This window comes from Scyliorhinus torazame, chromosome 16 (genome assembly GCF_047496885.1).
Source record: "Scyliorhinus torazame isolate Kashiwa2021f chromosome 16, sScyTor2.1, whole genome shotgun sequence".
In the NCBI taxonomy this organism is placed as follows: Eukaryota; Metazoa; Chordata; class Chondrichthyes; order Carcharhiniformes; family Scyliorhinidae; genus Scyliorhinus; species Scyliorhinus torazame.
Genome location: NC_092722.1, coordinates 131,673,647 through 131,700,725, shown reverse-complemented (window position 1 = coordinate 131,700,725; position 27,079 = coordinate 131,673,647). Strand labels below are relative to the sequence as shown.

Sequence of the window (27,079 nt, the reverse complement as noted above, 5' to 3'; positions counted from 1 at the left end):
TTAGCATAATCCAGTCCAGAGCGACTAAAGTACAAATTAAGGTTTTAACAGCAGATGAGCGGAGGCAGGGTCAGTCGACTGACTTAATGGAGGTAGAAATAACCATACTTGGTGCTAGAAAAGTACATGGCTTCAAACACATTTCAAACCATTTGGCTCAGCTTTGGTTACCAGGGAGAGGGATCGAAACCGAATTTGTGGCAAGGTCCAAAAACTGTAGCTTGGATCGTGCCAATATTTAGTTGTAGCACGTTTCTGCTCATTCTGTTCTAGATGATGAAACAGTAGTGTGCCAAATCACTCGACAGTGGAGGAATCGAGAGAGGTGGTGAGATCATAGTACATGCTAATTTGGGGGCTGCATATAGTTAGAAATAGAATGGAGTTAAGGTCAGATCATTGGGGAGACTAGCGTAAGGTAAAAAAACAATGCACAATTATGACATTTTGTAACTCTTTTACATATTTGAGCAGTTAGATAGTGTTATGGGTCTGGGTTTACAGAACCCCCAAGTGCTTCATAGAGTTCAACCGACCCACAACTTTTAATAGATTGTGGTGTGGGAAGCACACGGCGTACTCTCCAGGTGTGCTACAGCAGAAATGGACAAGTGTTTTTTAAAACAAAACAATGTTTATTCTATGAAGTTAACCTTTTAAAAACAAACATTGAATATCTTAACACCCATTACTTCAAAGATAACCCCAAAAAGCTACAACACTAAATAATCCTTCAAACTGTTCCTTTAAACATCCAAAAGACTTCAAACCTTCAAAAAATAGGAGCACATTAGGTTACATTCAATATATTTATAGTCTTTGCATTGCAGAAATCAACAGACCAGCTCTGTTTCTTCATGCAGCTCACAGCAAAACACGCAGACACTCCCAGCTGCGTTCTCAAACTGAAACTCAAAAAGCAGAAGTGAGCTCCGCTCCCCCCACCCTCTGACATCACTTCAGTAATATATCTGCTCCATTTCTTAAAGGTACATTGCTTAAACATCCATTTCTTAAATGTACTCTCACATGGCACCTCCCCCCAAGAAAAAATAAATAAACCATCAACTTCAAGATGGTTTCATTTTTCACCTTTGCACCATTAATTAAGAAATGCACACAGTAAAGCACTTTACCGGTTCAAAAAAAAACAACACACGCAAACAGGTATAATAATATAGTCCTTTTTTTTTTTTTTTTGTTCTTCTTCCTCCAACTGAAATCCTTCTCGATTGACAGTATCTTTGAACCTCTACGCCTCGTCATTTCTCTTTAAAGTTTGATACTTCAGTTCAATCTGATCACAGAGCCCCTTGCAATTCTCCAATACAGGAGTATCGGTTACCACAGCTTTCAGGCAGTCAAACGCATGTTGACACTCCACTGGAATTTGTTACGCTTCTTGAGCAAGTCCGTCAGTGGAGCTACCATACTAATAGAATTTGGTACAAATTTCCGGTAAAATCCACTCATACCAAGAAATCGCATTATTTCCCGTCGTGTTGAGGGTATCGAAAACACTTCAAGGAAAGTGATTCGGGCTTTTCCAAATTCACTTTTGGCTAGGTTTATCACCAAACCCGCCTCCTGAAGTCGATCGAATAACTCCATCAGATGTTTCAAATGTTCTGTCCATGTCTGGCTGAAAATTACCAGATCGTCTATGTACACCGCACAATTGGGTAATACTGAAACGACTGTATTAGTTAACCGTTGAAATGTGGCTGGGGAGTTTTTTCATGCCAAATAGCATAACTTTGAATTGGTATGTACCATCTGGAGTCACTAAAGCTGAAATCTCCTTCGCCGTTTCGGATAAAGGTATCATTGGGGAGACTAGCGTAAGGTAAAAAAACAATGCACAATTATGACATTTTGTAACTCTTTTACATATTTGAGCAGTTAGATAGTGTTATGAGTCTGGGTTTACAGAACCCCCAAGTTCTGTAACCTTTTAAGTAAATCCAATTTGGAAATAAAAGCAGATTGTCCCACTTTCTCAATGCAATCCTCCAAACGTGGGATAGGATAAGAGTCCGTTCTTGTAACTGCATTAACCTTTCTATACTCCACACACAACCGTTGGGTACCGTCTGGTTTAGGTACCATCACTACGGGTGAGCTCCATTGGCCACAACCCACTTCAATTATGCCGTTTTTAAGCATATTCTCAATCTCTTTGTTAACCTGTGCCAATTGTAAAGGATTAAGTCTATATGGATGTTGTTTGATAGGAACAGCATTTTCTACATCATGTATAGCCAATTTAGTACTTCCCAATTTATCTCCACAAACTTGCCCATGTGATATCAAGAACTCTTTCAGGTCTGTTTGTTTTTCCTCTGGAAGGTAACTTAACAATTCATCCCAATTTTTAAGAACATCCTCATTTTCCAATTTAATTTGAGGTATGTCAAATTCACACTCATCTGGATTTGGTTCGTCACTTTGAGTTAGAATCATTAAAACCTTTTTCTCTCCTTCCCTTTCAAAGTACCTTTTAAGCATATTCACATGACATGCTCGGTGAGTCTTCCTTCTATCTGGTGTTTTTACCACATTCACCTCACTTAATTTCCTTTCAATCTGATAAGGTCCACAAAACCTAGCTTTTAAAGGCTCACCTCCCACTGGTAACAACACTAAAACTTTATCTCCACTGGTAAAACTACGAACTTTGGATTTCTTGTCCGCTACCCGTTTCATCACATTTTGTGCAACTTTTAAATGTTGTCGAGCCAATTCACCTGCTCCATTTAATCGTTCCCTAAAATTTGACACGTAATCCAATAATGTAATTTCTGATTTCTCACCCACTAATTTTTCTTTAATCAATTTAAGTGGCCCTCTTACCTCATGACCAAAAATTAGTTCAAAAGGACTAAATTTGATTGACTCAATAGGTGCACCCTAATTGCAAACAGTACGAATGGAATTCCTTTATCCCAATCCTCTGGATAATCTTGACAATAAGCCCTCAACATTGTCTTTAATGTCTGATGCCACCTTTCTAATGCTCCCTGCGATTCTGGATGGTACGCAGTTGATTTAAATTGTTTTATTCCTAAGCTATCCATAACTTCTTTGAATAACCTGGAGGTAAAATTTGATCCGATTGAATTTCTGTGGGTAGTCCATATCTAGTAAAGAATTCAAGTAATTCCTCCACAATCTTTTTAGCTGTAATATTATGTACTGGAATGGCCTCTGGAAACCTAGTAGACACATCCACTATAGTCAAAAGATATTGATTCCCACTTTTTGTTTTAGGAAGTGGTCCTACACAATCAATTAGGACCCTTGTAAAAGGTTCCTCAAATGCTGGAATGGGTATTAAGGGCACTGGTTTTATCACTGCTTGAGGTTTCCCTATCACTTGACATGTGCAACATGATTGTCAAAATTTAACTACATCTTTATGTAGTCCAGGCCAATAAAAATGTTTCTGGATATTAGCTTGAGTTTTCCTTATCCCCAAATGACCTCCCACTGGTACCTCGTGTGCAACTCGCAACACCTCCTTTCTATACCCTACGGGCAATACTACTTGATGAACATCTGCCCACTTTTCATCCACCTGCATTTTCTCCATTTTCTCATCCAGACATCACTTTTACGGTAATAACACTCTTGTATACTCTCAGATTCCTCTTCCGTATATGCTTTCTGATATATCCGTTTTATTTCTACATCTTTCTGTTGTAACTCCGCCAATTTTCGTGAACTAAAAATATCCGCCTCAACCTCCACCTGTTCTTGTTCTTTTTCAACTATTTGACAAAAATCGTTTCTGATAATTGCACTTCCACTTCATCTTCACTCTTTGATTTCTCCTCTTGTCTTAACCTGTGACTTTGCGACCTTGTTACGACAATCCGGAAAGATCCCAGGATATTCGCCCTTCAACACTCAGTTGTCTGATTTTCCACTGGCTTATCAACCACAGTAGGCATCACTCCCACCTGCGATCCAGCTATATCACTACCCAAGCTAAACTGTATTCCTGGATAAGACAGTTGCTCTATTACTCCTACTACCACTTCACCACTCTTCGCTGGACTTTCCAACCTTACCTTATATAATGGAAAGCTACACCTCGCCCTGAATTCCACATATTCCCATCTTTTCTGGCAACATTCTTCCCAAACTACATAATTCCTCATCTCTTACCATTAAAGATTGACTAGCTCCTGTATCTCTTAAAATTGTGACTTCTTTACCTGCTCCTGATACACATGAGTAAACTTTACCCACACAAGTAAATTCTTTAAATACATCTGGCACCTTCTTATCAATCACCTCTTGATCAAGCTGTACAATCATTTGCACCTCCTTCACTTCCCTTGGGCTTTCCTTTACCACTTTAACAAACCCCACTGTCTTCTCCTGTTTTACCACATCAGCCACCCCAGTGCTTTTCTTCAACCACCAACACTGACTTTACATGGCCTAGTTTATTACAGTGAAAACATTTGAAACTTTTGATTTCTCTTCCACCCTCCTGGATTTCTTTTTTAATCTGAGGTACATCTCCTTATTATCTCCCATCAGATCCCCTTCACCTTTACCACTTGAGTATTTCTCATGTCCCCAGTTTCTATCCCTCACTGGCTGAAACTGATGTCGGAAACCAAGCTTTGATTTATGAACTAATTCATAATCATCTGCCATTTCTGCTGCTAATCTCGCAGTTTTAACCCTCTGTTCTTCCACATGAGTTCTCACTACATCAGGAATTGAATTTGTAAACTCCAAAAAGTATAATTTCTCTGAGAGCTTCATACGTTTGATCTATTTTCAAAGCCCTTATCCACCTATCAAAATTACTCTGTTTGAGCCTTTCAACTCCATGTATGTTTGACCAAATTCTTCTCTTAAATTTCGAAACCTTTGTCTGTAAGCTTCAGACACTGGCTCATATGAACCTAAGATGGACTTTTTCACCTCATCCGTTCCAGATACTACCTCCCAACCGTGATGCAAACACTTCACTAGCTCTACCTACCAGCTTTGTTTGAATCAGTAATACTCACATGTCCTGTGGCCATTTCATTTGTTTAGCTACCTTCTCAAATGAAATTAAAATGGCTTCTACCTCCTCCTTGTCAAACCTTGCCAATGCTTGGACATATTTAAATAGATCCCCAGCACGCCTTCGACATGACGCTCTTTCTCACTATCCTCACCAATCTCATCCAACTGTATGTTTCCCTTTGCGTCTGCCAATTTTAACTGATTTTCATGTTTCATAGCCATTTTATGAAGTTCAAACTCTCTCTCTTTCCCTTTCCTCTCTATCTCTATCTTTGTTTCTTTCTTCTCTCCTTTTCTTTTTCCTCTCCATCTCTATCTCTTTCTTTGTTCTTTTTCTCTCATTGCATATTCAAGCTGCTTTAATTCTTTTTCATGTTCAAATGGCTTAATCTGCAACTGGAGCTTTGCCATTTCTAATGAGTCAGAATGTATCTCAGGCAAATTTAAATGCTCAGCTACCGTAAGTACCTCATCTTTTCGCATTTTGCCAGGCAATGTTAACTGCAATGCTTTTGCCAAATCTAACAATCTACTTTTAGTCTCAGTCTGTAAGGTATTGTGTGTTACCGTGTCCACCCCCAAAAACTTCTGAGCCTCTGAAAGAGCCATCGCCCACAACACACTACCCACTTAAACTAAAATACCACACCTGAAAAGCAACCACAATATGCTCACCCCTCACTCTTTAAGTTCGTGAAGCCAATCCAATCGATAGACTTTTATCCCGGACGAGCCCCCCAATTGTCATGGGTCCGGGTTTACAGAACCCCCAAGTGTTTCATGGAGTTCAACCGACCCACAACTTTTAATAGATTATGGTCTGGGAAGCACACGGCGTGCTCTCCAGGTGTGATACAGCAGAAATAGACAAGTGGTTTTTAAAACAAAACAATGTTTATTCTATGAACTCAAGTTAACCTTTTAAAAACAAACATTGAGTATCTTAACACCCATTACTTCAAATGTAACCCCAAAAGACTACAAAACTAAATAATCCTTCAAACTGTTCCTTTAAATATCCAAAAGACTTCAAACCTTCAAAAATAGGAGCACATTAGGTTACATTCAATATATTTATAGTCTTTGCATTGCAGAAATCAACAGACCAGCTCTGTTTCTTCATGCAGCTCACAGCAAAACACACAGACACTCCCAGCTGCGTTCTCAAACTGAAACTCAAAAAGCAGAAGTGAGCTCCGCTCCCCCACTCTCTGACATCATTTCAGTAATATGATCAGCTCCATTTCTTCAAGGTATATTGCTGAAACATCCATTTCTTAAAGGTACTCTCACATGCCAATAGCACCTTCTTTAAAGTGGGCGGTGGTTTAGAATTGAGCCAGACAGTATAATGAAATCCAATGATCAGAATTCTCCTCCTCCACTGCCTAGGGCCTAAACTTTACAATTGCTTCTTTCCTTTCTTTTCTTTTTTATATAAACATTTATTGAGGTATTTATGGTTATATAACAGCAACAGAATAAACAATGTACATGAAAATATAAACATAGTGCAAAAGCCGTCTTCCTCCCTTACAGGTCCCACCTTTACTAACCCCCTACTCTAAACTAAACCCTGACCCCCCCCCCCCCCCTTCTGCTGACAGTTAATTTTCCACAAAGAAGTCGACAAATGGCTGCCACCTCCGGACGCATCCTAACATTGACCCTCTCAAGACGAACTTGAGTTTCTCCAGACAAAGAACCTGGCCATATAGTTAGCCAGGTCTCCGACTTTGGGGGCTTTTGAGTCCGTCCCCCCCCCCAGCTGATAATATCCGTCTCCAGGCTACCAGGGAAGCAAAGGCCAGAGCATCTGCCTCTCCTGGATTCCCGGGTCTTCCGACACTCCGAAGATCGCCACCTCTGGACTCGGTGCCACCCTTGTTTTCAATACCTTGGATATGACATCCGCAATCCCCTAAGCTTTGGGCATGCTCAGAACTTATGGACATGGTTCGCTGGCCCTCCTGCACACCTTGCGCACCTATCTTCTATCCCAAAGAACCTGCTCATCCGAGCCACTGTATGTGAACCCGGTCAACAACCTTGAACTGTATCAGGCTGAGCCCGGCACATGACGTGGACGCGTTGACTCTACTCAACTGGTCTGCCCAGAGACCATCCTCTATCTCTCCTCCTAACTCCTCTTCCCACTTGCGTTTCAATTCCTTGGTCTGCGTCTCCTCTGACCCCATGAGTCCCTTGTAAATGTCAGAATCCCACCCACATTCTGCAAACTACCCTGTTCTGTATCCCACTTGGCGGTAGGAGCGGGAAGGTTGAGATCTACCTGCGTAGGAAGTCCTGCGCCTGCAGGTACCTAAACTAATTTCCTCGTCAGTCCAAATTTCTCCTCCAACTCCCTCAGGCTAGAAAAGCTCCCCTCTATAAACATATCTCCCATCCTCTCAATCTCTGCTCTCTGCCATTTCCAGAACCCTCCATCCAGCCTTCCCGGGGCAAACCGGTGATTATTACAGATTGGGGACCAGACCGATGCTCCCTCCGCTCCCACATGTCTCCTCCATTGCCCCCAGACACTCGGGGCCGCCACCACTACAGGGCTGGTGGAGTATTGTGCCGGCAGGAATGGCAGAGGCGCCGTTACCAATGCCCCCAAACTACTGCCCTTGCATGATGCCACTTCCACTCGCTCCCACACCGACACCCCCACCACCACCCATCTCCTAATCATGGCTATATTCGCCGCCCAAGAATAGTTACTGAAGTTCGGCAGGGCCAGCACCCCCTTTTTTACTTGCGGGTTCTTACCCGCCCATACAAAGCCAGTGATCACCTTATCGACCCATTTAAAGAAGGACCGCGGAATAAAGATTGGGAGACACTGAAACACAAACAGGAATCTCGGGAGGACCGTCATTTTCACTGTCTGCACCCTCCCAGCAAGTGACAATGGGAGCGCATCCCAAATCGTCCTTCATTTGGTCTACTAATTGGGCCAAATTTAACTTGTGTAGCCGTTCCTATTCCAGCGCCACCTGAATGCCTAGATACCGAAAGCTTCCCCCTACCACCCTAAACGGCAGCTCCCCCAATTGCCTCTCCTGCCTCCTTGCCTGGATCGCAAGTATCTCTTTTCCCCATATTCAATTTATAATCCGAAAACCGACCAAACTCCCCCAGAATCCTCAATTTCTTCCATCCCTACCAGTGGGTCTGAAACATAGGAGCAGGTTGTCTGCGTACAGCGAGACTCTGTGGCGCACCCCCCACTCCTGGATCAGGCCATTGAGGCTCTTAGCGCAATTGCCGGCGGCTCTATGACCAATGTAAACAGCAGTGGGGAGAGAGGGCATCCCTCGGTCCCCCGGTGCAGCCTGAAACCTGAAATAGCCTGATGTTGACCTGTTCGTCCGTACGCTCACAACAGGAGCCTGATACAGCAGTCTGACCCAGTCAATGAAGCCCTGCCCAAATCCAAACCACCCCAGTACCTCCCACAGATATTCCCATTCCACCCGATCAAATGCCTTCTCTGCATCCATTGTGACCACTACCTCCACGTCCCTACCTTCTGGGGACATCATGATCACATTTAGCAACCTTCTTACGTTGGCCGCCAACTGCGTACCCTTAGCAAATCCCGTCTGGTCCTCTCCAATCACGTCCGGAACACACTTTTCAATCCTAGAGGACAAGATTTTGGCCAACAGTTTGGCGTCTACATTTAGTGGGCATATCAGCCTGTAGGACCCGCATAACCTCGGGTCCTTGTTCCGCTTAAGGATCAATGAGATAGTGGTCTGTGACATTGTTGGGGGAAGCACCCCACGCTCCCTTGCCTCATTGAATGTCCTCGCCAACAGCGACCCCAGTATCCCAGAGAACATCTTGTAAAACTCCACTGGGTACCCGTCCGGCCCTGGGGCTTTACCCGACTGCATGGCCTTCAGCCCCTCTGCTATTTCCTCCAACCCGATCGGGGGCCCCCAGCCCTTCTAGCAAGCCCCTGTCCACCTTTGGGAACTTCAGCCTCCCTTAAAAAGTACCTCATCCCCTCCGGCCCAGCTGGGGGTTTCGACTCGTACAATCTGCTGTAAAACTCCTTGAACGCCTTATTAACCCCTGCTGAATCTCCGACCAAGTTCCCGTCTCCGTCCCTTACTTTCCCTATCTCCCTGGCTGCTTCACTCTTTCTGAGCTGCTGTGCGAGCACCCTGCTGGCCTTCTCTCCATATTCATAAATCGTCCCCCTTGCCTTCCACAGCTGCTCCACCGTCTTCCCTGTAGTTAACAAGTCAAACTCTGCCTGTAGCCTCTGTTGCTCCCTTAGAAGCCCTGCCTCTGGGGTCTCTGCATACCTCCTGTTGACCTGCAGGATCTCCTTATCAGTTGGTCCGTCTCTGCTCTGTCTACCTTCTCCCTGTGGGCCCGTATCGAGATCAGCTTCCCTCTAACCATCGCCTTCAGCGCCTCCCAGACCACCACTGCCGCCGGAATTTCACCCGTGTTGTTAACTTCCAGGTAGTTCTGACTACATTTCCTCAGCCGCCTACACTTTTCGCCTATCAGCGAAAAGTCCCTTGTCCAGCCTCCAGTGCGGGCACTGGCTACTCTCCTTGCTAACCTGTAGGTCAACCCAGTGTGGGGCATGATCTGAGATTGTGGTAGTCAAATACCCCGTGTCCATTACCCCCGTCAGTCGAACCCTGTTCAGAATTTTAAAAGTCAATCCGGGAGTACACTTTATGCACATGGTGAGTAGAAGGAGAACTCCTTCACTCTCGGCTGTCCAAATCTCCATGGGTCCACCCCACCCCCCCCATTTGCTCCATAAACCCTTTTAGCTCCTTTGCCATTGCTGGCACCCTGCCTGTCCTTGAGCTCGACCGGTCTGGCCCAGGGTCGATGACTGTGTTAAAGTGTGTCCCCACCCCATGACCAAATTGTACGAATCCAGGTCCGGGATCTTCCCCAACATCCTCTTGACAAACGCCACATCATCCCAATTTGGCACGTACACATTCACAAGTACCACCGGCAGCCCCTCCAGCTTCCCACTAACCATAATGTACCGGCCTCCCACATCCGCAACTATTCTTTCGTGTCTTCTCGAATGACACTCGCTTGTTAATCAGGATCATGACCTGAGTCCAGCCCCAAGTGGAAAAACCTGTCCGACCCATCCCTTCCTTAATCTAATCTGGTCAGTTACTCTAAGGTGCGTCACATGTAACATTACCATGTCTGCCATCAGCCCCTCAAATGCGCGAACCGGCCCATTTAGTGCTTCTCTCCTCTGAAGAAGTTCTTTAAAGCCTTTGCGACCAAGCTGTTGGACACTTTTCTCCCAATCTCCTTGCATGGCTTAGTGTCAACTTTTGATAATGCTCCTATGAAACAGTTTGGGATGTTTTGGTAAGTTAATGACACTAATTAGAAGCAAGTTATGTATGGATTCTATTTGGACAATTAATCCTGTTATGGGGGGGGGGGGGGAGGGAAAGAAAGAAAAAGAGAGTTCCCCAACACAACTGGATGAAGGCTGGTGGAGAAGGCAATTCTCGAAATGCTGTTGTGACCCACAGTGATTATACAAAGGAACTGCACGAACATTCTCCACCGCTTTGGCAAAAGTGATTCTTAATAATTGCATCGTGTGTGTTTGAGAGAGAGAACTGTTTTGAAACCAGTTTTAAAATTTATAGTGTCTATGTAATATTTCAGAGGAATACACTTGATGTCTTGATTGCTTCAAAGAAATACAATAACAATCACTGGGATTTTTATAATTCTGCTTTGTCATATTGCAGCATGTAATTATGATATTTAAATCTGTAAATTCAAATCATTTACCTGCTGTACAATTTGAAGAATTTAAATCTTTTCCCTTTTTATTTCATTTCTAGGTCAGTGATCTATTTGTCGAAACCAAGAAGGAGCTTGACCATTGTGCCACTGAACTGCAGCAGCAAGAGCAAGTGCTTCAGGAAACTCAGCAGGATTTGGAGCTGACCAAAGGAAAACTGTCTGAGGAAGAATTTGTTTGTGATGCCCATGCTCACACTGAAGAAAAGCTGTATAATACGGCGACTGAGGTCAGAGGCTGTTTTGATTTCCTAGCATATCATTATGACCAATGACAATGCCTCTTGCGCTCTTTCACCCAGCAACTTTCCGGTAGCTATTTCTATTATAGCAATCTTGCCTCATGACAGAAATCTTCAGGGCCTCTTGGTTGATAGCTGTGGAGTCTCTTATTCTTTAGTTCTGGTTTTTAGCAAATTATCCTACTTCACCTCTGAAGTTTAAATTTGTTTAGCAATGTAGTTTGCTGGAGATAATAGTCTGTTGAATTAGATGGCCTTTTTTCCCTTAGAGTTTTTGCTGTGAATTTAATTTAACTTCCTCCATTGGTAATATCTGTCTGTCTTTCAATTCCACCCACTTTCTATTTACTTTTAGTTCTGAATCTATTAATTTACTGCATTTTTATTAACTTCCGTGGGGCTCATTTATGTAGCACTAAAATTAAGTAAAATACATTTTTAAAACTATTGTAACAAATTGAATTCCACATGTTGAGATTTTGCTTTGAATTTTTTGCTGGGAACAGTCTGTGAACCATTTTTTAAAAACAATTACACATAGCTTTCTTTTTGAGAATTATCATGAATTCAGAGACAGGGTGGGTTCTCCCTGGTTGCAGCAGCCTTCAAAAGGTACAAACTACTAAAGAGAGTACAGCAACAAGACCAAGCTGCCAGTTTTTTTACCAAAACAATGCGAGGAGCCCTCTGCAGGTCAGACAGCATTGAGCATCTTCTGCTGTTTTTTTTTAAAAAAGGTATTTTACTACAAACTTGTATCAAAGCTGGTTACAGCAAGTAAACACGCCGGGACATACTTCCCAACAATCAACTATACAGTCTGTACAGATTCCCCCCCCCCCCCCCCCCCCGCGATGAATAGCTCCTCCAACACAGTCACAAACATCCCCCACCTTTTCTCAAACTCCCACGTTGAGCCCCTTAACTCATACTTTATCTTCTCTAACCGCAGTCACCCAACCATGCTGCTACCCCTGGTGGCGATGCTGACCGCCGCTCCAGCAAAATTCGCCGCCGTGCAATCAGAGGCGAAGGCCACAACATCGGCCTTCCTCCTCTCCATGAGCTCTAACTTTTCTGAAACCCCAAATATCACCACCTAAGGGTCAGAGTCCACCTCTTCCACTATCCTGGCTAAGACCGCGAACACTCCCGCCCAGAATCTTCCCACTTTTTCACAACCCCAAAATATGTGCGCGTGATTCACTGGCCCCGCCCACACCTCACACACATCATCTACCCCCTGAAAGAACCCACTCATTCTTGCCCGAGTCATATGAACCCTGGGCACCACCTTAAACTGTATCAGGCTCATCCTTGCACAAGAGGAGGTCCTGTTTACCCTTTGCAGTGCTCATTCCATACACTCCAATTGATCTCCATTCCCAACTCTGCTTTCCATTTCTCCTTGATCTTCACCACCCGCTCACCTCCCTGCTCCCCCAGCCACTTATTTATATCCCCAATTTTTCCCTCCCCTTCCACATCCGGAAGCAGCAGTCGCTCCAGCAGGGTGTATCCTGGCAACCTAGGGAACCCCCTCCTGACCTTTTTCGTGCAAAGTCCCTAATCTGCAGATACCTGAACTCACTACCCCTCGACAGTTCTACCCTCTCCCTTAGCTCCTCCAGACTTGCGAACCCTTCCTCCAAGTACAAATCCCTCACCTTGGCCATCCCCACTTCCCTCCACCTCCTATATACACTATCCATCACCACCGGCTCAAACCCATGATTCTCGCACAGAGGCGTTGGCACCAATGTCCCTTCCATCCTAAAATGCCTCCTCAGCTGATTCCATATCTTCAACGTGGACTGCACCACTGGGCTCCCTGAATATCTACTCGGAGCCATTGGCAATGCTGCTGTCACTATAGCCCTCAAACTGGACCCCTAACAAGATTCCTTCTCCATCCTAACCCACTCTACTCCTTCTCCTTCCCACCGCCGCCACACCTTGTCTACGTTCGCCGCCCAATAATAACGATGCAAGTTCAGCAACACCAACCCCCTCTGCTGCCTCTGCTTCTGCAGCAGGGTCCTCCCCACCCTCTGCACCTTCTCTGCCCATACAAAGTCTGAGATGATCATGTCCCACCTCATGCTGTTGATGACAAAATGTTTAATATTGAGGTGAAGGTAGTCTTTTATTTAATAATCTTTTATTGTCACAAGTAGGCTTACATTAGCACTGCAGTGAAGTTACTTTGAAAAGCCTCTCGTAGCCATATTCCGGCACCTGTTCGGTACACAGGGAGAATTCAGAATGTCCAATTCATCTAACATGCATGTCTTTTGGGACGTGTGGGAGGAAACACACGGAGGAAACCCACACTGTGGATATTTCAGTAGATATTCACAGATCTACGTGTCTGCTCTAACCTTCTGCCAGTTAACAGCCCAGTCTTCAACCTGTCATCCAGCTAAAAAGGTTGCAGTTTTAAATTGGTTAAGACTGGCAGAGAAGCTCAGCCAGTGTGTTCCATAGTATCAGCAGTGAGCTTTTGTTAAGATCTGTAGAATCAATGCATGTTACTGTTTTGTCCATCAGAGAATCTTGAAATGTATGATTCACTTTATTGCACAATGCCTGTTGCATGTAAATAAACATTGCTCATTTCCTGTCTGAACCTTGATCTACCGATTGGATATTCAGTCTGCATTTCAAAGACTGGATATATGTGCTGAAGCACATAATACATTGCAGCAGCTGGTTGTGGTAGTCTGAATGCTGAGATGATGATGTCTGTTTTATAGCAATGTTAAATTATGTTGTCTGCCTGACGAGCATGAAATAGATGCTGATTCTGTTTGTCATCTTGTGAGACTTTCTGATTTGATATTGAAGACCTTTTTTGGTTTGTTGACCGTTTCAGACACATTGGCCCAAAACTCTGGAATTCACTCCCTCAACCCCTCTCACCACCTTTTTTAAGACGCACTCATCACTTTGGCTAAGTTTATGGTCACTTGTTCTAATGTCTATATGCTTCTCTGACTTGGCTCTAATGTCTATATGCTTCTCTGACTTGGCATCAAATTATTTGCCTGATTTGCGCTCCAGTGAAGCACTGGAGAATATTAACATTCAAAGTGTTTCATAAATTCACATACACAACAAGACTTTTTCTTCCTTCTCGATTGCTCGTTTCAGTTGGATGTTTTGCTGTCATATTCTAACTTGAACAAACGTGTTCATTTGTTTCAGTTACTGCAAACCGTTGAAGACAGTACAAAAGATGTGTCTGGTCTCCATGCTAAACTTGACCGCAAAAAAATGGTTGAATTTCATAACTGCAAAGCACAGGGCAGCTTTGTGAAGCAGATGAATGACCTGTTTTCTGACATGCAGCGGAAAACTGATGAAACATGTCTAAAGCAGCAGGAAGTGCTTGATTTCTGTGCAAAGTCAGTTGGTAAGTTTTGGTTAATTCTGATTGTTTTTTTTTTTGATAGCCCAAGGGCATCAGACTATACGAAAGGATAGAATGGACGGTAAGGGCGGTGGTGTAGCTTTGTTGTTTAAGGATGGCATCCGGGCAATAGTAAGGGATGATATTGGTGCTATGGAGGACAAGGTTGAATCAATTTGGGTGGAAATCAGGAATAGTAAGGCGAAAAGGTCATTGATAGGAGTAGTCTATAGGCCACCAAATAGTAACAGGATGGTAGGGCAGGCAATAAGCAAAGAAATAACGGATGCATGTAGAAATGGTACAGCGGTTATCATGGGAGATTTTAATCTGCATATCGATTGGTTTAACCAGGTTGGTAAAGGCAGCCTTGAGGAGGAGTTTATAGAATGTGCCCGGGATAATTTCCTGGAACAGTATGTAATGGAACCTACAAGGGAACAAGCGGTCCTAGATCTGGTCCTGTGTAATGAGGCAGGATTGATTAATGATCTCATAGTTCGGGATCCTCTTGGAAGGAGCGAGCACAATATGGTGGAATTTAAAATACAGTTGGAGAATGACACGGTAATAGTGTTTTGTGCTTAAACAAAGGCGATTACAATGGGATGATAGAAAAACTAGCTAAGGTAGACTGGGAGCAAAGACTTCATGGTGAAGCAGTTGAGGAACAGTGGAGAACCTTCCAAGCGATCTTTCAGTGTTCAGAAAAGGTTCATACTGACAAAAAAGAAAGACGGTAGAAAGGGGAAAAATCGACCGTGGATATCTAAAGAGGTGAGGGAGAGTATCAAATTGAAGGAAAAAACATACAAAGTGGCAAAAACTAGTGGGAGACTAGAGGACTGGGAAGTTTTTAGGGGACAACCGAAAGCTACTAAAAAAGCCATAAAGAAGAGTACGGTAGACTATGAAAGTAAACTGGCTCAGAACATAAAAGCAGATAGTAAAAGCTTCTACAAATATATAAGACAAAAAAGAGTGGCTAAGGTAAAATATTGGTCCTTTGGAAGATGAGAAGGGAGATTTAATAATAGGAGACGGGGAAATGGCTGAGGAGCTGAACAGGTTTTTTGGGTCAGTCTTCACAGTGGAGGACACAAATAACATGCCAGTGACTGATGGAAATAAGGATATGATAGATGAGGACCTTGAGATGATTGTAATCACTAAGGAGGCAGTATTGGGCAAGCTAATGGGGCTAAAGGTAGACGAGTCTCCTGGCCCTGATGGGATGCATCCCAGAGTGTTAAAAGAGATGGCTAGGGAAATTGTAAACGCACTAGTGATAATTTATCAAAATTCACTAGACTCTGGGGTGGCCCCAGAGGATTGGAAAGTAGCAAACGTGACACCGCTGTTTAAAAAAGGAGGTCGGCAGAAAGCGGGTAATTATAGGCCGGTAAGCTTAACTTCGGTTGTAGGGAAAATGCTGGAATCTATCATTAAGGAGGAAATAGCGGGGCACCTGGAGGGAAATTGTCCCATTGGGCAGACACAGCATGGGTTCACAAAGGGTAGGTCGTGTCTGACTAATTTGGTAGAATTTTGAGGCCGTTACCAGTGCAGTAGATAACGGGGAGCCAATGGATGTGGTATATCTGGATTTCCAGAAAGCTTTTGACAAGGTGCCACACAAAAGGTTGCTGCATAAACTAAAGATGCATGGCATTGAGGGTAAAGTGGTAGCATGGGTAGAGGATTGGTTAACTAACAGAAAGCAGAGAGTGGGGATAAATGGGTGTTTCTCTCGTTGCAACCTGTAACTAGTGGGGTCCCTCAAGGATCAGTGTTGGGCCCGCAGTTGTTCACAATTTACATAGACTATTTGGAGTTGGGGACCAAGTGCAATGTGGCAAAGTTTGCAGACGACACTAAGATGAGTGGTAATGCAAAAAGTGCAGAGGATGCCGGAAGTCTGCAGAAGGATTTGGATAGGTTGGGTGAATGGGCTAGGGTCTGGCAGATGGAATTCAATGTTGCCAAGTGTGAGGCTATCCATTTTGGGAGGAATAACAGCAGAATGGATTATTATTTAAACGGTAAGATGTTAAAACATGCCGCTGTGCAGAGGGACCTGGGTGTGCTGGTGCACGAGTCGCAAAAAGTTGGTGTGCAGGTGCAACAGGTGATTAAGAAGGCTAATCGAGTTTTGTCTTTCATTGCTAGAGGGATGGAGTTCAAGACTAATGAGGTTATGCTGCAATTGTATAGTGTGTTGGTGAGGCCGCATCTGGAGTATTGTGTTCAGTTTTGGTCTCCTTACCTGAGAAAGGACCTATTGGCACTGGAGGGAGTGCAGAGGAGATTCACTAGGTTGATCCCAGAGTTGAGGGGATTAGATTATGATGAGAGGTTGAGTAGACTGGGACTGTACTCATTGGAGTTTAGAAGGATGTGGGGGGGATCTTATTGAGACATATAAAATTATGAAGGGAATAGATAGGATAGATGCGGGCAGGTTGTTTCCACTGGTCGGGGAAAGCAGAACTAGGGGACATCGCCTCAAAATAAGGGGAGGTAGATTTAGGACGGAATGTAGGAGGAACTTCTTCACCCAAAGGGTTGTGAATCTCTGGAATTCCTTGCCCAGTGAAGCAGTTGAGGCTCCTTCTTTAAACGTTTTTAAGAAAAGGATAGATGCCTTTCTAAAGAATAAAGGGATTCGGGGATATGGTGTACAGGCCGGAGAGTGGAGCTGAGTCCACAAAGATCAGCCATGATCTCATTGAATGGCGGAGCAGGCTCGAGGGGCCAGATGGCCTACTCCTGTTCCTAGTTCTTATGTTCTTATGTTCCAATTTTTGTTCACAAATAGATCATAGAATAGAATCCCTACAGTGCAGAAGGAGGCCATTGAGCCTGTACCAACCCTCTGAAAGAGCTTTCTACCTAGGCCCACTCCTCCGCCCTATCCCCATAAACCCACCTAACCTTTTGGACACTCGGGCAATTTATCATGGCCAATCTGTGTTAACTGCAGATCTTCGGACTGTCTGAGGAAATCCACACCAGGAGAACGTGCAAAACTCCACAAAGATAGTCACCTGAGGTCAGAATTTAGCCCGGGTCCCTGGCACTGAGACAACAGTGCTAACCACTATGCCACCATGCTGCAGATATTTGGAAAGAAAGTTTCTCTTTGTGATGTGATTAAATTTAAGCTAATTGTTTTACTTATTTAAAAATAAAGCTTAAAATGTTTATCCAGCATTCCAATAACTTTAGTTTAAAATGACTGACCTATAAATGAAATGTAGTAAACCCCAGGTCTCTTGCCCTCGCTCCAATATTTTGAAACCAAGACCTTCAAAGCAGTGGCAGTAAAACAAAATTGCACTGCTGATTTTTGCATTATTATAATTTAAGGATGATCGAGTAATCGGTAGGCAACTTTGGCAACCTCGCGTGCTAAATTTAGGGTGGATGTGTATTGCAGCCGTACCTTTTGGATGTAGGGGAAAATAGTTCATCTCAGTAATATCTTTTGTACCAGTTGTTCTCTTCTCCCCTGCCTCGCCCCAGGTGCTGCTCAGTCATTCATCAGATATGCAATACCCCCCCACATTTTGAGTACTGTTCAGTCTGGTTCACCAGAATCTTCTATTTTGGACCTAGCACAGAGAAAGAAGCTCCTTGACCCCCTTGCAACAGGTCTGAGTTATCAGTGAAGAAAAACCTCTTGGCCTGGGTAGGAGACACCTGAGAACAGGTTCTATGGGGCTGCAATAGATTATAAGTAAAATGGAATAGATAAATTTACTTTGGAAGTATGAGATTAGGACAAGAGAACATGCATTTAAACTAATAGGCAAGTACAAGACTAATATCAGAAGTTCTTCATTAAGAATTGCATGGAAGAGTTTCCCAGATAAAACAATGGAATCAGTTAAGAAATTCAAGGTTTGATTGAACATGTGAATCCATTTTTGTGCTGTAATTTTGTAGTCAAACTTGATCTAGTGAAGACCAACATTCTGACTATTGATGAGCATGAGCCAAGTGCGAACGAGCTGAATCAAATCTACAATCTACCTAGTATCTGGACAAATCTGTCTTAAGGTGACCTTTTATTAGGCCAAGGGTGAAGTCAGTGGAATTAGCTCTAACTGGGGTGGCTTTGGATATATCCAAAGACTGCACTGATGGCCTCCACTTAGAAGAGTGGAAGGGAAATTAACTCTTTTGTAGATGACTGAGGCCCCCTACTGGAACATTTTGCTACTGTTTCATTATACTGTGGCGGTCATCCATGAAAATGATCAACGGCTCAAGTTAATTGTTTCAAGACTGGAATGGTTGCCAATAAAAGTAGTTTTTCTTTTTGTTCTGGTTCCTTCAGTTTTTTGACCAAGCTATTTTTTTTTTTTCAGGTGACATCCTGAGTGCAAATGCTTCTGCATTTAGTTCTACCATATCTGCAGTGACTACTTCTTTTACATCAGTCAAAGAAATGGTTTCTTCAGAAGTGTCGCAAAGTCTTCAGGAACTGCTTCAGCAGGAAAGTCTGACTCAACAATCGGTGAACGATGTGCAAAAGGCCCTCGTAAGTTCATTCAGAGATGCATGGAGAGGGCCAACTAGTGTTTCGTTATGCTTAAGCCATTGTGTGTAGATGTTCTTTCTGTCTATCAGTTTTGTATGTTCCTCATTTCTCCCGATTTCTTGTGGAAGTTGTAACAAATGAAGTTTGTAAGATTGTTTAAGTTAGGGTGAAGTGAAGGAATGATGGGGGTTATGTGACCTGTTTTGAATTCCACCTACCGACCAGTCTTGCTTGTAAGGGCGGGAGGGGTTGTTTAATTAAAAGTGGCTGCGTTGATGGGTGGATAGATTGTGGGTCTTCAAGTCCGAGGGAGGCGTTGGGTTTTGTAAACAGTTAAACTTTAAACTGTCTATTTTAATTTAAAAAGTTTACGTTCTAGAGGATATCTAATTAGCATTTTTGCCTCGATACAAGACCCATGTGATGCACAATGATGGGCTTTGAGAGGGGAAGAAGCCATTATACATAAGAACATCAGGAGTAGGCTATCTGGCCCCTCGAGCCTGCTCCACCATTCAGTGAGATCATGGCTGATCTTTTGTGGACTCAGCTCCACATTCCGGCCCGAACACCATAACCCTTAATCCCTTTATTCTTCAAAAAACTACCTATCTTTATCTTAAAAACATTTAATGAAGGAGCCTCTACTGCTTCACTGGGCAAGGAATTCCATAGATTCACAACCCTTTGGGTGAAGAAGTTCCTCCTAAACTCAGTCCTAAATCTACTTCCCCTTATTTTGAGGCTATGCCCCCTAGTTCTGCTTTCACCCGCCAGTGGAAACAACCTGCCCGCATCTATCCTATCTATTCCCTTCATAATTTTATATGTTTCTATAAGATCCCCCCTCATCCTTCTAAATTCCAATGAGTACAGTCCCAGTCTACTCAACCTCTCCTCGTAATCCAACCCCTTCAGCTCTGGGATTAACCGAGTGAATCTCCTCTGCACACCCTCCAGTGCCAGTACGTCCTTTCTCAAGTAAGGAGACCAAAACTGAACACAATACTTCAAGTGTGGCCTCACTAACACCTTATACAATTGCAGCAGAACCTCCCTAGTCTAAAACTCCATCCCTCTAGCAATGAAGGACAAAATTCCATTTGCCTTCTTAATCACCTGTTGCACCTGAAAACCAACTTTTTGCGACTCATGCACTAGCACACCCAGGTCTCTCTGCACAGCAGCATGTTTTAATATTTTATCATTTAAATAATAATCCCTTTTGCTGTTATTCCTATCAAAATGGATAACCTCCATACAATTGAATTGCAGGTTTTTCTAAAATAAATACTCTAAACTGCAGTAAAGACCCCCCCCCTCCATTTAAAATGACTGAAAAGCTATTATTTCAGCGTCATCTTTTATTGTGCCCCTATTTACATTGTTTATACATGTTCATCTTTTACACATGTTCATCTTGCCACTTTAAGTAAAACTGAACTTTACAAACGTGATCAGGCTGCAAGAGTTGAAGATAGTAGAAATAGACCAGACGTCTTTGTTGTTCACCATGCAGGTGGAAGCTCATCCTCATATTGAAGAGACAAAGTTCCTGCAAGATTAGTCTAGCTTTGGCCAAAATGAGAGATCTATGTCCTTCCCCAAAAAGTCAGTTCAGGGGAATAGAAGGTATCTGGCTGGCAAAGGAAAAAGCAGCTGAGAATAGCTTTGAACTCGTTCCTGAAGGCACAAGTTTTGGTTGTGAGGGGGGGGGGGGGGGGTTTACTAAGTGGTAAGATGAACATGTGTAAAAGTGGCAAGATGAACATATATTAAAAAATGTAAATATGGACACAATAAAAGATGACCCTGAAATAATAGCTCTTCAGTGATTTAAAATGCAGGGGGAGGGGGGGGGGCGGTCTTTACTGCAGTTTAGAGTATGTTGTTTCTTTCTCCCAGTTAAGGGGCAATTTAGTATAGCCAATTCACCTACCCTGCACCTGTGTGTGTCTCTCTACTCCAGTTCTGCAACTGCTGACACTTTCTGCTGCCTCACTCTTTTTTTAAATATGTTTTATTGAAATTTTTTTCCCAAACCACAATTTTTCCCCTCTTACAAAGCAAACGCAACAATAACAATACAGACATTTTTAACAATACACCAGTAACAAAACCTCTTTATCTTTGACCTAAACTAAACTAACCCTTCCCCCTGGGTTGCCCTCTGCTGGTCATCTGTCTTCCCTCTAACGTTCCCCTAGGTAGTCGAGAAATGGCTGCCACCGCCTGGTGAACCCTTGGGCCGATCCTCTCGGGGCAAACTTTATCTGCTCCAGTTTAATGAACCCCGCCATATCATTTACCCAGGCCTCCAGTCCGGGGGGTTTCGCCTCCTTCCACATGAGTAGGATCCTGCGCCGGGCTACTAGGGACGCAAAGGCCACAACGTCGGCCTCTTTCGCCTCCTGCACTCCCGGCTCTTCCGCAACTCCAAATAGAGCTAACCCCCAGCCTGGTTTGACCCGGGCCTTCACCACCCGCGAAATCACTCCCGTCACTCCCTTCCAATACCCTTCCAGTGCCGGGCACGCCCAAAACATATGTGCGTGGTTTGCCGGGCTCCCGCCACACCTCCCACATTTGTCCTCCACTCCAAAGAACCTGCTCAATCTTGCTCCCGTTATGTGTGCTCTATGTAGCACCTTAAATTGAATCAGGCTAAGCCTGGCGCATGAGGAAGAGGAATTTACCCTGCTTAGGGCATCAGCCCACATACCCTCCTCTATCTCCTCCCCTAGTTCTTCTTCCCACTTTCCTTTTAGTTCGCCCACCGACTCCTCCCCCTCTTCCCTCAGCTCTCGGTAAATCTCTTGACACCTTGCCCTCTCCGACCCACACCCCTGAAAGCACCCTGTCCTGTATCCCCTGTGTCGGGAGCAAGGGAAATTCCCTCACCTGTTGTCTAGTAAACACCCTCACCTGCATATATCTCAAGAAATTTCCCCGGGGCAACTTATACTTTCACCTGCATATATCTCATTCTGCTGCCTCACTCGAGTGTATATTTGCATATATGTTCCAATGACCAGTGTTGGAAGCCATTGGAGCACAGTATTACATCCAAGTGCAGTACTGGTACTACCTACCACCCATGTGTGGTTCTAGCAGTGGTGTTTATATTGTGGTCAGAAGCTGGCCAATTTCTCTCCTGAGGAACTGAAACTAATTCAATCCAAGGCAATCTGAACATTTTGAGTTCTAATTACGAAACATTTCTGCAGCTCTGAATTTTTTAAACAAAATGCAGAGATTCCTTTCACTGACGTAATCTTAAAGTTACATGCAGTGTTGAGGTCCCAGGTTCGATCCCGGCTCCAGGTCACTGTCCGTGTGGAGTCTGCACATTCTCCCTGTGTTTGCGTGGGTTTCACCCCCACAACCCAAAGATGTGCAGGGTAGGTGGATTGGCCATGCTAAATTAATTGGGAAAAATGAATTGGGTATTCTAAATCTATTTGTTTTTTTTTTAAAGTTTCATGTAGCTCTTCTCTTTCTTTCCCCCCCCCCCCCCCCCCCCGCGCAGTCATTAAGAGTTGACCAGTAGCAATGCATCTGAATGAAGGCCACCTGCAACCATAAGGAAATCCTGTTCTCGAACTGTCCGCTAATCTGGCCAGCAGCACTAGGATGCAATAATGGTTACTCCTAGGACTGCTCAGAGGCCCACAAGTGAAGAGGTCTTGAATCGCGGGAGCAGGGGACCTGTGTGTTGAGGGGTAGCATGTGGTGCTAGGGCAATAGATTGGACACCTCTCCACCAATCTTTCTTTTCACTTTAATAACCAGTTTTCTTTCACAGACTAGAAGTTCACATTTTGGTGCATGAGTGCTCTGCTCATGAATATTGAACAGGCTTATTAAACTTTAAAGTTTCATCAGATTTTGGAGAAAATTACATTTTCTTCCTTGCTGCTACAGAAGAAACTATCATCTCATTTGTAAAATATTTGGATAGGCATTTTAGGTGTCATAACCTCCAGGGCTACAGAGCAAGAGCTAGAAAGCAAGTTTGGCTGGATTGCCCTTTGTCAGCAGCCACAGACATAGTTATGTTATTGAAAAGTAAATCCAGTGTCGAAGGAACCATGTTTTGATTTTAACTTTGTTGCCTCATTCATCTGAACAATTTTATTTGGCTCAACCATGCAGGCCAATCCTCTAAAGAGGAAAATTCTCGATTCTGTCAAGTTGTTCATTGTCAATACAGAACCTACTGCATAATGGGGAGCAGTGAGGGTTGTTTTCGTGGTTTTGGGAGAATTCTGTATTGAAGTTTTTCCATTCTCTTTTTTTTTTAATTTTCAGGAGAAACATAAAGCGGAAATAGAAGAAGTGATCAAGAAGAATTTACAGCCCATTGTTACTTCCATAATGGAACTGAACAATTGTCATAAAATGAACATTGAGACTTATTCTGGCATAGCAAAGAAGGTACTAATATTTTCTCTAACAGTCTGATTACATGAAGTTTCTGAATCCACCCCCCCCCCCCCATTTGTAAAATATTTTACATCTCCCAAATGTAATAATCTTTATTGTCACAAGTAGGCTTACATTGAAAAGCCCCTAGTCACCACATCGACGTGTGGACCTATGGTTTTTCAGATGGGGGCCTCTATAGACAAGCTTGAAATGGTGCCTCAACTGGTCCCATGTCCTTAGTGTGGCCATTACCATTTGTGGGGGTGGGGGGGGATCCATTTGTGGAGCCTCGTCCAGGTGTGGGCCACTTGTATCCCCAGGTACTGAACTTGGTTTGGGTCACTTTAAATGGTAGTCCTTCAGTTCTGCTCTTCCCTCCCGGGGTTCCCTGGGAACATTTTCACTCTTTCCAGGTTGAGTAACCTGAGAAGGCGGCAAACTCTCTAAGGAGTCCCATGCTGTCTAGGGGGTTCGACACAGGAACAGATCATCTGCATAGAGTGAGACTCTATGCTCTCTGGCCACCTGCACCTCGAAAGCCTGTCCACCACTCTGCTGATCTAAGGGCAATTGCCAGTGTGAACAGGAACAGAGATAATGGCATCCCTGCCTCGTTCCACTCACTGTGCAGCCGGAAGTATTCGGAGCTGGTGACGTTTGTCCGTACACTCGCGTAGCAGCACTGTACAGGAGCTTCACACACACAGTGAACCCTGCTCCAAACCGTTCAACTACTTCCATGAGGTATCTCCGTTCTACTCGATCGAAGGCTTTCTCGACGTCCAGGGAGACTATTACCTCTGGTGTCTTCTCCCCAGATGGAGTCATTATTGCATTCAGCATGTGTTCACTGTTAGATGTCTGCCCTTGAGAAACCACAATCACTTCTGGCAGGCAGCTCTCCAGTCTCCTCACCAGTGCTTTCGCTCAGACTTTTGCATCAATGTTTAAGAGAGAGATGGGTCTGTATGCTCCACACTCTGTTCAGGTCTTTGTCTCTTTTGGGGATGAGTGAGATCGAGGCCTGGGCCAGCGTGGGTGGCAGGGCCTCCTTCGACAGTGAGTTGTTGAACATCTGTTGTGTGCGGGACCAGTGCCGCTGCAAATTTTTGGTAAAGTCGACTGGGAACCCATCTGGTCCTGCATGGAATTAATGTATTTGACTATTTCGCCCAGCTTTAGCGATGCTTTCAGCCCTTGTTTCCTGTCCTTCCCCCACCACCGATATATGTCTGTCAAGGAGCTGTTCGATCGCCAAGTCCCCATCCAGGGGTTCGGAGGTGTAGAAGTTTGCAACGTCAGCTTGTTTGGTCTGCTACCATTTCTGTCCCTAACCTGCGCTATCTCTTTTGTGGCCGCACAATTATTGCTCCCTGTGGTTCATCAGCCCTGGGCTGCTGCCAAAGTGGCCTGTGCGTGCGGTCTACCTCCGAGGGTTCAGCGAAGCCCTCCTCGCTGACCAGCTTCCTGAACCTTGCTGCTATATATTCTCTGGGGTTTCTCCCCTCCACTCTCTCTGGCAGCCCCACGATTCTCAGATTATGCCGACGCGATCGGTTCTCCTGGTCGTCAATTTTATCCTTCAGCCCCTTCTGGGTTCTGACCAGGCTCGCTACCTCTGCCTTGAGTGCCATGATCCGGTTCCCTTGGTCCATGGCAGTTTTTTCGAGGTCCCTAGTCGTCGTCGTCTGCTGGGCCTCTAGCCTCCGCTCCATATTGTCAATTGCCTCCATTCTGGGGGCTGTTGTGGCTTCCACTGCTGTCTCGATGGCTGCCAGGAGGACTCTTCTCAACTCCTTCCTGTATCCCTGGAACTCTGAGGTGATGAAGCCTGCCAATTTGTCCATCAGCACTGGGAGATCTGAGTTGGACCTTGCAGGTTCCGTACCTCCATGTGCGGATCTCCTACTCCCAAGGCTGAGGTTTCTCTCTCTACTGGCTTTTCGACTAGGCAATTGGTTCTTTCCCAGCCTCCCAGCCTGTTTGCGGTCGATGGGGGGTTAAATTGAGGGATTGTAGGTACTTTGAGTTTGTTGGGGTTAAAAGACAATAGTCATAAATTCTTAGACAAGAGCCACCTTTCGTGCGACCGCTCAGCTCACGGCTGCCACCGTAAGTCCAAAAACTCACTTTCTGCAGATGTTAGTGAACTGTAGTTAGCAAGCAATTGTGCAGCAAAACTTATTCTTTTAAGGGGATAGAATAAAATTGAAAACAATTCCATTTGAAGCAACCTAGCAAGACAGTAGATGACCATTTTGGTTTACATCTTATTCAACTTTATTGCAGATTGACAAAATTGAGACAAAACTGAGGGCATGTCTTGGAACCCGTTGCGATCTTTTGTAGTGGTGATGCATTTAATTTTCCATAACGGCCAGATTCTGTTCATTGTATGAATGTTTTTAATTGATTCAGATGGAAGTCATGAAAACAGATACGAACACCTTCTTTGGGCATCACAGCAAGATGCTTAATAAAATACAAGAAACCACTTGCAAAGCCCTGGGCAACAGTCAAAATGAGAATGAAAAACTCAAGCAAGAACTACAGAAATCACAGCAGGAGCAAATGGCGGTTCGTGAAAATTAATTGGCACTAAAAATATTTTGAATTTTGTTTGTTGTTCTTTGTTTAATTGATAGTTCGGCTCTGACTCTTAAATAGGGTATTTCAAAAGTCATCTCCGATCTACAGAGTCAACTTGGTGAGTTAGCCCAGAAAACTGAGCAGAACTTTGACAGCATTCTAAAACAAAATGGAAATGTGCATCACTCGCTGACGATGCTTCAGGATAATGTGCAGCTGTAAGTAACAGGATTTGCTTTTCTGTATTCCATTAATTTTAAATATGTTGAAATGTGAAAAAGTGTTCTTTTTAGGTTCTGACCATTTTGCTGCCCACAAAATGCATATAATGCCAAAAGTTGGAGAATTAACAATTCTAAGCCTTTCCTTTTGACTTGTACACAAAATTACTACTCTTGTTTTATAAGGCCATCTGTTTCTTTTTTTTTTTTGTTTTCCCCCTTTCCCCCAATAGGCAATCTTCAAATGCTCTGGAGGATACTGCTTCCCACCAAGAGAAACTCGTCACAACTATAGACAGTTTGGCAAGTGAAATCAGAAAAACATCCAGTGAAGGATTAATGGCTGCAGATAAGTCAAACATTGAATGCCAACAGCTCAGTTCTGGTATGCTGATACTTTGCCAGGAAAGCAGCCAATGGTGTGAATCAACAGCAGACACCGTCAACATGTTCTGTCAGGATCAACTGAGTTTCCTTAATGGGAAGCAGAGGAGGTTGGAGAACCACAAGCAGGTAGGAGTTTGTAACTTGCCATAATTCTTTCTTGGGTTTGTCACTGCATCTTGCATCCAGAAATCACTAATAACGTATTTCAATTAAATTAAACAACCTTTCAGTTATTAAGACGGGATATGTTGGAATGGAATTCAATTTGTTTTGAAAACATCAAAATACCAGCAACAATAGCAGCTTGTATTTATATGGTGACTTTGTAAAAAAAACATCCCATGGTGCTTTGCAGGAACTTTTTTTTTTGAGTACCCAATTATTTTTT

General features: G+C 43.8%; 1 protein-coding gene across 1 annotated transcript in view; it reads left to right on the top strand.

The window, feature by feature from the left end:
* Nucleotides 1-27,079, top strand: part of kif11 (kinesin family member 11) — a 51,700-nt gene that overhangs the window by 14,781 nt on the left and 9,840 nt on the right. Inside the window, 7 exon segments of the mRNA XM_072479081.1 lie at nt 10,908-11,096; nt 14,316-14,523; nt 18,894-19,066; nt 23,378-23,503; nt 25,913-26,071; nt 26,162-26,301; nt 26,538-26,817. Of these exon segments, the coding sequence (XP_072335182.1) occupies nt 10,908-11,096; nt 14,316-14,523; nt 18,894-19,066; nt 23,378-23,503; nt 25,913-26,071; nt 26,162-26,301; nt 26,538-26,817 (1,275 nt within the window).